The sequence below is a fragment of the Oreochromis aureus genome, linkage group 10, assembly GCF_013358895.1.
Source record: "Oreochromis aureus strain Israel breed Guangdong linkage group 10, ZZ_aureus, whole genome shotgun sequence".
In the NCBI taxonomy this organism is placed as follows: Eukaryota; Metazoa; Chordata; class Actinopteri; order Cichliformes; family Cichlidae; genus Oreochromis; species Oreochromis aureus.
In genome coordinates, this window is record NC_052951.1 from 25,676,804 (window position 1) to 25,691,394 (window position 14,591).

General features: G+C 38.2%; 2 protein-coding genes across 4 annotated transcripts; both read right to left on the reverse strand.

Moving 5' to 3' along the window:
• Positions 1-183: 183 nt before the first annotated feature.
• On the reverse strand, positions 184-5,154 carry vps26c (VPS26 endosomal protein sorting factor C). 2 transcript variants are annotated; one of them, XM_031738290.2, is made up of 8 exons: positions 4,923-5,154; positions 4,178-4,321; positions 3,483-3,632; positions 2,414-2,494; positions 1,540-1,611; positions 1,285-1,435; positions 1,053-1,205; positions 184-495 (listed from the first exon to the last, which is right to left on the reverse strand). In XM_031738290.2, the coding sequence occupies exons 1-8, from the start codon at positions 4,977-4,979 to the stop codon at positions 413-415; spliced, it is 891 nt and encodes a 296-aa protein (XP_031594150.1). In that variant the 5' UTR covers positions 4,980-5,154; the 3' UTR covers positions 184-412. The 2 variants fall into 2 exon arrangements, with proteins under 2 accessions (XP_031594150.1, XP_031594151.1); XM_031738291.2 differs by having other exon boundaries at positions 4,178-4,346.
• Positions 5,155-7,299: 2,145 nt separating this feature from the next.
• On the reverse strand, positions 7,300-13,837 carry kcnj15 (potassium inwardly rectifying channel subfamily J member 15). 2 transcript variants are annotated; one of them, XM_039618616.1, is made up of 3 exons: positions 13,689-13,833; positions 12,855-12,862; positions 7,300-10,397 (listed from the first exon to the last, which is right to left on the reverse strand). In XM_039618616.1, exon 3 carries the CDS (start codon positions 10,328-10,330, stop codon positions 9,308-9,310), a length of 1,023 nt encoding a protein of 340 aa, XP_039474550.1. In that variant the 5' UTR covers positions 10,331-10,397; positions 12,855-12,862; positions 13,689-13,833; the 3' UTR covers positions 7,300-9,307. The 2 variants fall into 2 exon arrangements, with proteins under 2 accessions (XP_039474550.1, XP_031594144.1); XM_031738284.2 differs by lacking the exon at positions 12,855-12,862 and having other exon boundaries at positions 7,300-10,398; positions 13,665-13,837.
• Between the last annotated feature and the right edge of the window lie 754 nt (positions 13,838-14,591).

Below are 14,591 nucleotides of genomic sequence, written 5' to 3' on the forward strand. Positions count from 1 at the left end.
CTCATTTAATCAAGCTGTACTCTCAGATGACTTTCACTTTTCTGCTGCAGCTCTGAGGTTTTCAGGACTAGACCCACAGAGCTGCAGCTGATTCGATGTCAGCTGGACTTCTAAACCGCCAGGTCTTGAAAGAACAGTCCCTGTGATGCTGCACATCCTTAAAAAAACACCAACAACAACTAGGAAATATGAAATAGTTTCAAGTGAAATTTATTAAACTGAAATAAAACTTTAAAAAGAAAAGAGTTTGGTCACATTAACATGATGTATTATTAGGGAGGTCTCTGAAGGTTTGAGTAATTTCTCCGGCTTCAGTTGCACGTTGAAGAATGTGCTCGGCTGTTCAGGCAGATGAGTTTGTTGCAGGATGAGAAGTGTGAAGGTCTCTGAGCTTCTCTCAGAAATGATGCGTTCAGAGTCTGCACAGCTTCAGAGGAAAGTTCTCTGTGATCAGGTGATCATCATGGAGCACTACGACGACGTTGACTTCAAACTCTGAAGGAAAGAAACGCTCATCATCAATAGTGCTTCTCTATCTGGCAATCTGATGGATGAGACTGAATTTGGCAGTTTCCATGAAAACGGTATCACTGCACTGTGTAAAGTTCAGTGGAGGGATTTTTGTGCGGGGCTGTTTTTCAGGAGTTCGGCTCAGCACCTTAGTTCAAGTCAAAGGAACTCAATGATCATCATATTACACCCCCTGGATGAAGAATGGAACATCACTCAAGTTCATATTCATGTGAAGCCAGACAAATGAATATTTTTTGCCATATAGTGTCTCTTTGTGATGAGTGTTTTATACTGTTTTAATGTCATTATTGTAAACAACATGAGCAAACACACTCTAGAATTTAACATAACTGAAAATATTTAAAAGTTCAGAGTAAGAACTTGTGGTTAAAAATGCTAAACTATAATAAAATTTGTCTGCTGAACTTTCAAAATAAGAGCCACAGGCTTGTTAACCAGTAAATCTAGTAAATAACAGACTAAAATGAGCCTTGGAGCAAACTGTTTGTGTGAGAATCACAGGAATGGGTTTTACTGACCGACTTTGAAGTTTGTTGTCTCCAGCGTGGGGCAGGTGAACAGTCTGGGGAAGATCATATAGATGGGGATGGCGAGGCCGTGGCAGACGTCACCTTCGGCTATCTGGATGTTCTGGATCTCTGTGGCGTCTCTGGCGTAACCCTCAGCACAGCCTGAACACAGCACATGCTCATAAAACCTTGGGCCCTGCCCAATGAAAGTTAGACTGATTGTCTCACAGCGTGTACTTACCACAGGTCTCCACCCGTACCAGCTGTAGTTCAATACTCTTTATGGGGACGTCCGAGTTTTCCACCACCACCTCTCCGGTAAGCGGCAGGCTGATCACGCAGTTAGTGGCGTCTAAATGTCCTCGGATGAGAAACTTCGGAAGTGAATTTTTCTAAAAACACAAAGAAAGTTCATCCTTTGAGAACAGCTTTACAGCTTTAAATTTGAAGAAATCAAGCAAAAAAATAAAAAGATATTTAACACATGTTTTCTGACCTCGCGGCTCTGCAGAGTGTCTGGAGTGATGGTGAAGTTCACCGGTGTGGGGATGACTTTAGATTTCTGAGGCTGGAAGTCAAACAGAAAATGACGTGACGCAGTTCAACACAGCAGAAAATCACATCTGAGTTTGCACCTCCATAAAAAGCAGTTGCTGAGTTTTTAATCGCCCACACTGCTGTCATGTGACTGTGAGCGTTCAAAGATAACTTTTCAACAAAATCAGGAAGTGATGAAACAAGTCTTTTTTTTGATACAGATACTTTCTTCCTTAAAAAAACCCCCAAACAAACAAAAAACAAACAAACAAACAAAAAAGCATGACAACCTGAGCACAGGTGGGATTTTACAGGAGCTACAGAGCATTGGTGAGCATTAAAAAGGTTAAATTTGCTTTTTTTTATTGTAAATAAGTCTGGAACAACAAAGAGGCCAAGTGAGTGGCACAAAAATGAGAGAAACTAATTGTTGGTAAAAATGTCTTTTCTTTTGTGGCTACCAATATGTCAATTTTATAGAACAAAAATATCATCATCCAGCTGCTTTTAAATACCTCAGTACAGTCCTAAAAAAAAGTCCTGTTAATACAGTGATTCCCAAAGCATGGACTACTGCCCCCTGGTGCACTGAGAGAAAACTGCGGGTGAAGTTTATTATGATAGAAAAAGTTAGAAATTACAATCAAATATTTATGATTAAAGATTCAAAGGTAATTATGATTCATAAAAGTGTTATTAAATAATTTCTTTACCATATTTGACCTGATATATTTTATTACCTATCAGTGATGGAAACAGGGTAAAATGGGGAAGGTTTGCTGTAAGCTTATTCACACACAGCAGATCACAATAACCAGGTGTGTTTCACTCACCTGGCAGTGCACGATGAATTCGCAGCTCCTGCTCAAATCTTTGGCCAGCAGGGAGCGCTTCATGTCACAGCGGAGGGAGTACTGAGGATTGAACAGAAAGGTATAAAGCAGGGACGCCGCGACATTATACTCTTTAAAAGTTTTCATTTAAAAGATAAAATAAAATAACAAAAATGTACAAGATACTGCTTTAGGAGGTAAAAGGGATATATAAATACATATATGACACATAATATTAAACTTGATCACTCTGACTTTGTTGCTGCTATCACTTTATTTAACCCCAAAGCAGGGCTGGGCAATAGACACAATCCTAAATATGTTTTATTCATATCTCTACATGTGGGCCAGACTTTTGATTCATACTTATTTTTTTCCAGAAAGAAAAGAATTAAAAAAAAAGAAAATTGGCCTGATGTATTTTGGGTTAACTTGTTACATAAAGGACCTTTAACACTGACCATCATGCTTTTAACCACACATTAACAGCTCCAAATGTATATTGCACTACATTAAGATAGAAGTGTGGTAGAATATTCAGGATGTTTCTGAATTGTTACATCCCTAAACTGCTGTGGGTAAAGATTGAACTGCAGGGTATATTTATAACATTTCACCTCTTTACCTGCCAGCTGCCAGACAGCTCTTTCATTCAGACTTCATGTTAACCCCACAAACCAGAGGAGTTATTTGTTTATTCGTTGTTAGTTAATCATTGTGTGAATTTGGTGTTCGGAGTGACGAGCAGGGGTGTTTTCTGTCAGATAAAAACTCTGGCACATTAAAAGAAGCATGGCAGCGTGAAGTCTTAAAGATATGTGGGAGCCCATCCATTCTTTGAACTGAATCTTGTGAGGTTCATTAAAGGGACAAAACTTTTTTTACCCATGTGGCTGACGATGATGCGTGATAATTTCCCTCCAACTGTCCAATCACTGAGTTAAATGTCTGTTTTGAAGGTCCAGGGCTAAACTGTATGTTCTTCTTTCTTTCCTCTGGACAAACAAACTGCACTGCTGCCCTGAAAGCAACAGAAAACCCTAACATACACTATGTTCTTCACACTCACCTGAATGTTGACAAAGACTCCATGGTAGGTCTCGTACAGCACTTTGTTGCCTTTGGTGTGCAGAGGGAACTCGAAGGGAATCTCAGTCTTTCCTCCAGGAATTTTTCCAGCCTTGGCCACTTCGATGTTACTGCTGATCAGCTGGATGGGCTGCAACATGTTTCAATGTGATTATTATCAGGAACAATTGACTCACCTAGCAGTGAAACATTTTAAACCAGGAGTTCAATGATTATAAAAGTATAAAGTGAAACTTGTATCCTGTAGGTAAAATATAGCACAAGATCAGTGACAGTTAAACACTGTCAGATGAAAAATAAGGACTCTACCATCAAACAATGGGTTAGCCAGTTTATATCACTTATTAAGAGTCTGTTAATCATATTTCAAGTTATTTCAGTGTTTACTTAATACAATAGTTCAAAACAAAAGGCCTGGCAGATGCTTATAATAGTCTTGTTTTGTTTGAAAGTTCATAATTATTGCTTTGCTCAGGTAAATAAAACTTCTGGATGATTAATTTATGATGATTTTATATACTTTTTTCTTTTTTTTAACACTTCTGTTTCATATTTATGCTGGTGAAACTTCTTTATCAAATGATCAGTGGGGTTTGGTGACAAATGGTAAAGGGAATGACCCTTTTAGTAGTCTTCATCTCCACTCAAAGTGGTTTTAAAGCAATAGACATTCACCTTGACAGAGTTGTAGAAAGCCTCAAAGACGCCGACACTCTTGGAACTCAGCTGCAGATTCACGACTCCTTCCATGCTCAGAGAGATGCCATGATGCTGCAGTGCCTCCTTACAAATCAGCAGGATGACACCAGCCACTGTTTCCTGCACACCAAGCAACACGGATGACCTGCAGTCTATCAGTTTTTTTTATATACACAGTCCCACATTATCAAAGTCTCAAAAATAATTGGTCAAACTAAGATCAATTTAGCAACATTTGGCCGAATCTCATAGAGAAAATAACCCTGAACACTTCACAGTTCATCCTCCTGCTTCTATCAGCAGTCACATGATCAATAAGGGCATACCCATACCATAACTCATCTCCACCATGGCTGGAACTGCTTGTCAGTAAAATGTCCAGTTACTTTTGAGCTTCTAAAAGTGTAGATGCATTAGTCTCTGCTTGTGGTTTCACTTATATTTTCCACCATAAGCTACGATGTTATGTGTATATATCTTATCAATCTGTGAGGGTTTCTACGGCGAACCTCACAAGAGACACATTTCGCCGTAACACCAACAGTCAGCTGCCCGATCATGTGACGCCGGCGACTGGTAGCTAGATAACTAGCTCGGGTTGTTACAGTACATTGGTTTAGTACCAGTTGCATTATTCATAAATAAAGAAAAATGCTGTATTATTAACGTTAGCTGGAGAGGTAGCAGAAGCTGCTGGTGCTAGCTAGCTGTGGCAACTTACCCCTTCTCGATAAACTTTATTTGCTCTTTTCAGCCTTATATCCAACGTGACGCTCATTTCTGATTATTACACGGCACATAGACAGTTAAAAAATGCTACCTCCTCTCCGGTCTCCTCCTTACTAATCAAAACAAACACACTAAAAGCGCTAATTTTCACATCTGTTAGCCGAATTCATGTTCCGTTTTGGACTAACAACAACACAGTATCCGGTCCGATCCTTCACAATAAAGCGACAACGCGAAAGACGGTGTGGATTTCCGGTCCAAATGATTCAAAGTAAAAGGCGAAACAAGCTAAAGGGAGAGAAATACTTTATAAAAGTTAAAAATCAAAACTTGAAAAAAACCGTTAAACCCTGTGGAACATTCTCCATGAAACAAAAACACGCTCTTCATAGCTTTGCTGGTGCCTGGAGAGAAAAAAAAAACGATTTTCGAACCAGCTCAGTAGAGGTGTCCCACAAACTGGTACTGGAGCATATTGGGATGTCTTAAAGTGACATCACTTCAGACTAATATTTAGATAATTTACTACCATGGTTTTGTGTGTTAGCCAATCACCAACATATATCCTGAATATTTGTAGACCTGGACACATTTGCTTTAATATAGCAGCAATTGCACTAGATGCCTAAGTTTATGTATTTATTTATGTATTTATTTTTAAGTAAATTGGTGTTTACCACTGTTTACCTTGGATATTTGGGGTTTACCTTTTTGTTGCTTATTATTTTGGAAATTTTAGTCACTTTTAGATTTTACCACTAGATGGCTATATTGGGCTACTTTACACTAAACAAATATATAAAAATCTTATCTTTACGTTTAGATTTTAATTGTTCAGAATGAGATATATGAGATTGTTCCTTGTTTTTTGATTTGATGTACTTGTAACAGGTGTTATTGTGCGGATATTGTCAATATGCTGTACAAACCAAACAATTAAAGTCCGTTATTGAAAACCTCATATCTCTCAAATCTCAACGTTATGTAATTCTGACTGAGGTTACAAGTTTTATTTGTTTTATATAAACCCCTTATCACTTATCTGGGGCCAGGTTGCAGGGGCAGTAAGCAGAGAAGCCCAGACTGTCCTCTACCCAGTCACCTCCTCTAGCTTATCCGGTGGAGCACTGAGGCGTTCCCAAGCTATCTGAAAGATATAATCTCTCCAGTGGGTCCTGGAAAAATCCAGCGGAGAACTGTGGCACTAATAAGAAATACTCAGAACCTGATTACACTATGAGGAACAGGTGGGGGAAGGATGGCCAAGGCAGGAAAGCTCTACCTATTGGCTGGACAGAGATTCAGCACCAGCCTAGCAACTCCACCGGAGACTAAAAGCAAAAAAGTTAAGAAAAAGAAGAAAAGGCAGGAACTAGGCCTCACTCAGCTGAACCATGACAAAAAAAACCCTGCTTTTCTTTAAGAAAGTAAAAGTGAATAAACCCTTAATTTTAATTAAAATGAAAATAAAGCACCCTTCAAACACATTTTTAAATGTCACAAAGTCCCTCTTTGCTTGCTGGAGCTGGAACAGGATACTTGTCACATCTCAGATTTCAGGCAGAAAACATCACACAAGATGTCACAGTAAATAAAATCCTTTAACAGGGGCTTTTTTCTTTTAGTGTGCAGATCATTATATTTTCAACTTTCATTTTAATTCAGCTCACATCACTGTATGTGTGTACTGTATTGCAAACACCTGCTTCAACATTCATTTCATGTGAAGGGATGTTGCATCAGGGGTTGTGAGTTACCTCCAGAATATCTCACCGGTGGTTCTCACATTATTTGACATCTTGAGTGCAGCTTTAATGCTTTTCAAGCCCCCCCCAAAATTTCTGCTGACGTGTTACTGCTTTGTCTCTTACAGTAAATATTAGTTACCTTGGACCAAATTGTTTGGACCAGATACAAACGCCACCAGCCATCTCAACTTCAATGGCTGCTCCACAGTGTTGCCACAACAAAAGGCTGACAGCTAACGACAACTGTGTGTGGGCTGAGCCTGTTTCGTCCTTTGAAAGGCTCTAGCCCTTCATCTTTCAGTTACGGTGCTACTTTCTTTACAGTGAAGATGTTGTCGCTGTGCAAATTTGCTTGCCAGTATTTTTTTTAATAGAGAACAGCCACATTCATTTACTATTATACAGATGCCCTGAGGTAAAAGAAGCATTTTCTGCAGTCATTTTATATAACTTTAGTTTTCGATAACAACTAGTCATATTAACGGGTGTGTATACTGCATGAGTAAATATACTTTCCACCTTTCCATCATCCCACCATGGGGGAGGACGGGGGTTGGGGGGAGGTGAAAGCACTGGATGATTTAAACACAACACTTTGTTTTTAAGTAAAAAGAAACACACTAACAAAACAAAACAGATTATTTTTATTACTTTTTATAGCCCGTACTCCTATGTATCACAATCCCTGATTTATTATTATAATACCATCATGATATTTATGTCTGAAACACAACAACCAAAGGTTACATTCGTTTTTTCCAAGAATAACACAATCAACATTAGTCATACAAATACACTAACAATTGCAAATGTGTAATAAGCTTTAACATTTTGTGATGATTCAAACATATGTAGAAATATCCTCTGGCAGGTGCAACATTACTCAAGCTGCAGAGGAACTGCTTATTTAAGGAGGAAATTACAGATTTATTTTGGTGGTGTTTGTCTAGTCCAGTTATATATTGACGGCCACAAAATCGAAAGCCTGCAGATATTATGGAAACTGAAACGTTACACGAAGCATTTAGGACTAATTCTTCTGCCAGATACACTGTAGAGCCCATATTTATGTTTTTGAGCCTATAATTACCTAAACTGATGTGTCACCATAAAAACATAAATTCACTTCTGCAGCAGGTGTCAGTGAGAGAGATAGTGCACATCAGTAGGATTCAAAGATTTGTACCGAAGCAGGCACATTTACTGTGGTAAATAAACTAGTATTGATACACCACTCAACCCGTTTTTATACTACAAGCCAGATTCACACACACTTACATCCCTTCATTCGAGCCATTGTAAAATCTGAAAATCTTCTGGGGGTCACCCTGCCCTGCGCTTAATATAAAAGTACATTTTTCATTGGTATTGTATTGGTTTAATTTTAATTTTTTTTTTAACTTCTTGCACGGCTACATGTAGTACCTTCAAAGGTCACTAAGGAGCACTGGACCACACTTCGAAAATCACTGCTTTATTCTATGTATCTTTCCCTGGGATACTTAGAATGTGGATCAGTCTAAACTGTGGCACCAATATCCATCTCAGTCTCTTTCATTACATCTGATCTCACAGGAAGGTCTGACCAGCCCAGTGCTGAAGCCTGTTAGGAGGGCTTACATTCATAGAACACGAGTTATATATAGTAACTACTGTTTTATGGAACCATTTCTCAATGCTTGCAAAATTTCTAAACAGAGTTGTAAATGTCTTGTGAACTTTAAAAACAGTTAAGCAAAATAAAAATCATTTGTTATGTGTAACAACAATTTTAAAAACAAAACTTAACAATTATCAATTGATGGTTACATAAACAGCTCATTTTATGAGAGTCCTCATGGTTTTCCACTAAAAATTAGTTTGGATCTACTGCTGTTCAGATGAAATGCACAAACACTGTGAGCTAATTGTGTGTCATCACTAGTCCTGTAAGTGAAAACTCTTGATCTTTGGGGGGCTCTGCAGGTAATGTTTTAATCACAAGTGAAAATCTGTGATATTTTACATCTTTACACCTGGCTTTTTGGGAGCGATTAGAAAGGAAGCTGTAAAGTGTTAGTAGTGATGTTTAGAGGAATATTTTGACAGAACTACATGGGCACTGTTTTCCCCGTCTCAACTAAGCTAAGCAACAACTTATTCTAGCTTCATATTTAAGTACAGCTCAGAGAGAAGTATCAGTTACTTCATCTAACTCTTAATAATAAAATAATTCTCCAAAACATGTCTTTAAATACTAAATTCTTACTTTATCAGTGTATAACTTAACATTCTATTTTTAAAAGGTCTTCAAAAGCATTTATAAAGAGACTCCCATTATTAAAACCCAAATGAAAGAATCATACAGGGCTGTTAGCCCTTCATCCTGGTACATTTAATTAATTTTACTTGAATATTGATACAAAAAACATCACAATGATTAAATGAATAAACAGAATGTAGAGTGAAGATATAATGTCAGGTTTTTAGTCTTCTTAAAAACTATTCAGAGTTTGAAGCACGGTTAAAAAAATCACATTATATGATTCAATAGAAATGTTTTACGTGTTTAAATCAAAGTTCATAGCTGTAAGGGACATTAACACAGTGGCTGAGCCTCAGATCAATTAACAGTAATTATTAAGATCCTCTATTCTTCCCTGAAGTCCCTCTCGAGTTTCAGCTTCTCTGAACTGTCGCTGTGGAAGTCTGGATCACTGCTCTTTTGCACCTTGTCAAAAAAGTTGAAGTCTGCCACAAAGCGTCCACTGGGGGTGCTATACAGCACCGGTTTGAACTCATAACCCCACAGGATCTCGTCAGGCATGTAGGAGGTACGTCTCTGACACGTGGCTGCCGTCGACTCCATGGTGGCATTGAGGGTGATGAGCAACTCAAACCTACGGGTTTCCAGGTTTTCTGCCGTCAGTCCTGCCAGCGGGCTGTGCTGGTCTAGGACGTGATAGAAGGTGAGAGGGAGGATAAGGAAGGGGCACTCGCCACCGGAGTCCATGTTGAAATCAACAGAGCTCTGGTGGACTTGCGTCTTCTCGCCCTCCTCGGTCGCGTAGGGTTGAAGGAGCTTTCCTGTTAGCTGGCACTGGATCAGGAGGCTCTTCCTCATGTTGGCCACCCTCACCATCAGACACAGCTTTCCTTGCTGCTTGCAGATCACCGCCACCTGGCTGAACTTGATGGTCTCCGCTCGCTTTTTGGGTCGAGCTAGTTTGGCCAGGAAGGCACCGGTAACAAAGATCTCGGCCAGTCCAGTGATGACAAGCTGAGCCACCAGAGTGAAGATGGCCAGAGGGCACTCTTCAGAGATGTAACGAAAACCATAACCAATGGTGGTCTGCGACTCCAGAGAGAAGAGGAAGGCTCCAGTGAGCGTTTCCACGTTCATCACGCATGGGGTGTGGGTAGAATTTAAATCTGGCTCAAAGTCTCCGTTGCCCATTCCAATGAAGTAAAAGATTACCCCAAAGATGAACCAGGTCATGACAAAGGTCGAGGCAAATAAGGTGAGTTTGTAGCGCCATTTCATGTCCACCACAGTTGTCCAGATGTCGTGCAGGTACAGCTTGACCATGCCCTCCACGTTATCGATCCTTACCATGTTGTGGCCATCCTTGGACACAATCCTTCGCTGGAAATCTTTATTCCCTTTAGCCATGATGCTCTGGGTCAATTCAAACTGAAGGTCACTTCTGAGGTTTTAGTTTGGCATTGCCAATTGAAGGTCTGGCAAAAAAGATAAAAGATATTTATTAATATCTCACTTTGAGCTGAAGCACCAGTCAAATCAGTGGAGATGGCAACTAATTCTTTACTTATTTATTCTATTTTCTGTAATGTGGAACAAAACTGAAGGGTTGTTAAAGTAGCCAGGTTGTCTTGACCTCGTGCCCTAACCTGCCTAAGGAAAGTGGCACCTAGAACAGCTTTGAATTAACAAGTTAGTCTTACTCCTCAGTTACAAAACCCTAAAGACCAGTTGGCAACCATCTAACATCTACCATTCACCAGGGAAAAATGTGTATTCCCTAACCACCTAGCAAGTGGTTGCTAGAGGTTTCTGGTTGTCGCCATTAGTGCCTCATTCACGCAAGCCTTTGGACCTTTCAGTGATGCTCTGGCAACCTGGTTGCTTGGCAAAAGTGTGTTCTCTGACAAACTAGAGAGTGGATGCTGACGTATAATCCTGAAGGGGTATTCAGTGCTCCTTTGTTTGCGAAGAGATTGCCACAGTTACCCATAATTTGCACAAAAGACACAGACTTGTCTGCAAAAAGATGCTGAGCAGTAGTAAAACTGGAAATAGAGAATGTTTTCCTTAAAGTAAAAAGTTGTGCCTTTTGAGATGCATTGGTTGCAGCAGTATGTACAACTTTCACTCTGAAAGCTCCATTCCTGGTTTTTTTTCACACTTTTTAAAGTTTCACTATATCTCAGAAAGTAAATGGCAAATATTTGCAGATATGTTACATGCAATTTACAGGAAACCATGGCGATCTGCTTGTGCTAAGAGCAACACACAGCAGATTTTGGTGGAGCACCCTCTCTGTGACCAGTTTCACCCAGCAACAGCCATCAACCACTCACCAACTGGTCAGGGAACACACATTTTTCCCTGGTTGCTCGATGTTGCCAGGAATCATCATCTGGTCAACAACTAGTAAAGAACTGCTTACACCAAAAAACATTAGGAATGGATATTTGTCCAGATAACATCTCAATTTAAGTCTTTGCTAAATGTAAGTGAAGGTGAACAGATGTTAAATGCATGTATGGTTCCCACCGTGAAGCTTAGAAAAGGCTTCATGGTGACTTGGCTGTTGGACCAAGGAAATTCAACTGGAGCAAAACTCAACTGAAATAATTTTTTTAGTTCAGTTTTATTTAGATTTAGAGTGAGTATCATAACAATCTGATGGTCGCTTGTGTGCTAGAACTTGATGATAGGGTATGCAGAATTGTTATCAAAGCAACTGCAAAGATTTGAGACATTTTGTTTATAATTTTTTTTATGAGCTATACTTTTCCAGTTGTGTTATCACTGACAGTATATAAAAGGTTGACATAGCTTCCCGGTCTGAAAAGCGAGGCCAATGTAAAGTTTGCTTGTGTTGAAGTCTATGATGGAGTGGGCCTATCTTTTAGTTGTTTTATGGCCTTAGCAAACACTTTCTTAATGAGTTTATGGCCTCTGTCGGTACCTTTAAGTTTTGCTAAAAATAACACAGTGTTCCTTCTGTGCAGGCCACCAGGTTTTGACTGGAAATGATTCAACAACAAATATCCATTTATGATGTAAACATTTAATATTTTAAGTATCATCTAACATAAAACTCAAAGAGAAATGAACCATCCACTGTGTTCTGTTGATATAATTAGGGCACATTCAATACTATGTAGTTGCAGTACAGCCATACAGTACATTTGGTAAAGTACTTGTAAGTACAATTGAGGTACTTTAATTTTAAGTTCGTGCTACTTAATACCCTAACTTCACTGCAGATAAAATAAAATTGATCTGCAAGCCTATGTTTGGAGTTATAGTAAAATAACACAAATATGAAATTTAAATAATTTACCACTAAAGGTGAAGCCATTTCATCTAAGCTTTTATCCCAAAAAAGTTTGGATTATTATCTGAAATTTTTAATGTAATAAGTTACATATCTGAAAATTTTGACATATTCCGATATAATTCAAACATTTTAAGTTACGCATCTTTAAATTTCTATTTATCAACTTAAAATTTGAACTCACTCAGAAATAAGATAATTAGATATATCTAACTTTCAAGTAATTTAACACTTTTGATCATTTTATCGTTAATTTAATAATTAAAATAACTTTTTTAACAGTAAAATAGTAACCAGATAGCTTTTTTTTCAGGTTCCTGAGTCCATGCTAGGTTAAGCTATGGCTATATGTAGTATATGGATATGAAGCTTGCAGCTTTTTAACGAAGTTTCAGCAAATATAGCATACATAGTTTTTGTTCCTGATTATATAAGAATATTATGTGTTGTTGTTAATGTTTTTTCTTGTTTGTTTTTTTTAACGTTTAGACAGAGATAGGTAACTGCTTCTCCGCTAAGCTAACTATCTATTTAGCATTCAAAAAAGAAGCTGGTATCAATCCTAATTCTAGGCAAAAAGAATCAGGCACAGAATTATAGTCATTTGCTTATTCTTCAAAAATAATTTGCAGGTAAAGAACTGACTTGGATCACTGATCACATCTAATTATTTTTAATTCTAAAGAATTAAAAATCAGGAGGGAAAGCTGATAAAGTTCACTTTTTTAACTTTTGAAGATAGTTAAAAGTCAAAAGATTATCCCTCCTTCAAAGTTTTGATACCATCAAATGGGCCAGATTGTTTGAAACCGTTGTCCTTGAAGATATTGTTTATCTATATAAGCATAAATTAGGGAAAAGAGTAGCCGACTGAAGTGGAAAAAGTCACGTAACAATAGCAGAGGAACCTAATCAAGTCATAAAAGAAGTAGATCTATCAATGGATGTTGTATTAAGAGGCAAAGGGTCAGTCTCAAATTACATAATTAATCGTTAAGGAAGTGTTAGATATTTCAGACAGCCTCATGACAAGTGTAAAAATGAAAGCGTGGCGGTAAAATAGAGGAGAATATAACAAAAACTCTCCAGTACCTCAAAAATATACAGTTTACATTAATTAATGGACTCAGTCTCATAAGGCAAAGCATGAAAAAACCTTGGTATGCTATTTCAAAGTTAAGCAAAATCTGTATTCACAGTAGAGAACAATACAAAAATGTAGCAAAATAATCATTTAATGAATAGAACACATACATATTTCTAAAAACCCACATGATATATAATAATATGCTGCTATTACAAAGTACTGCTAGACAAGGTTGAAAGTTAACTCGGTAGTAAACCATTACAGAAGCCCGAGAACACCTGCCATAACTTTAAATAATCATTAATTACTTGATAAATCTGTATTCTACTCACATTCTTTTGTCTTGCCTTGTTGAATAGTCCCAGATATTTGCTTTCACTTGTCTCTGACACGATCTGCAAGATGAAGCTGCCCGAGAACATGTAGTTCAGTGTCTTCTTTCGCCTATTGTGCCCACCTGTGAGATCTGAACTTTGGCACAGTGGTATTCAGTGGTAGAATAGAAATGGGAGACAATGCTGGGCTGTAAACTGTGATCTGAATGTGGGCTGGCTTTTCCTTTCCCCCTCGCCCTCCTCCTCTACCTGTCCGCAGGTAGGGACAACATTCAAGTTTGTTTTGCTGCTTTTATGGTTGTTGTTGCTTTACACACATGCCCAGATTTACTGCTTGCAGAAGTTGTCTGAAGGACAGTTTCAGTTAAAAACGAATAAAAGGTGGTCTGTCTAAATCCAGCCCTCGGGTTGTAACTGAAAATAAATAGTGCTAAGGAAACATGCATGCACAGATTTGCTTGAGTGAAGACAGAAAAAGTTGAATTCAAAGCTGTAAAGGTGGTAAAAGACAAAAGTACTGACAGGAGTTAAAGTGCAGCTGATGCACAAGTTTTAATTAAAGTTGGTGTTAAAGTGAAGTCAAAACTACTTGTAAATGAGCCAAATCATTAGTAAACTACAACAACTTAAATTTAAGATGGCAAAAGGAGATGAAATTTGACACTAAATCAGCTTGTGTTAAAACAGTGCAGAAGGCTTCATGTCAAAATACTGCAAACAGTTAATAATAAGTAACTGTCAATAAGTAATACTCTTGTCAAAGCGAAAACAACAATATTGTACATTGTTGTTATTTTATTAACCCAATGCCGCATCCTTTGTAGTGCAACACAAAAACAAATCCGACTGTTACAAATGTTTGCACCTGTTGAGTCAGTAAACCTTTAAACATGTCAGCCTGGGATGGATTAGTGCCCCCTTGTG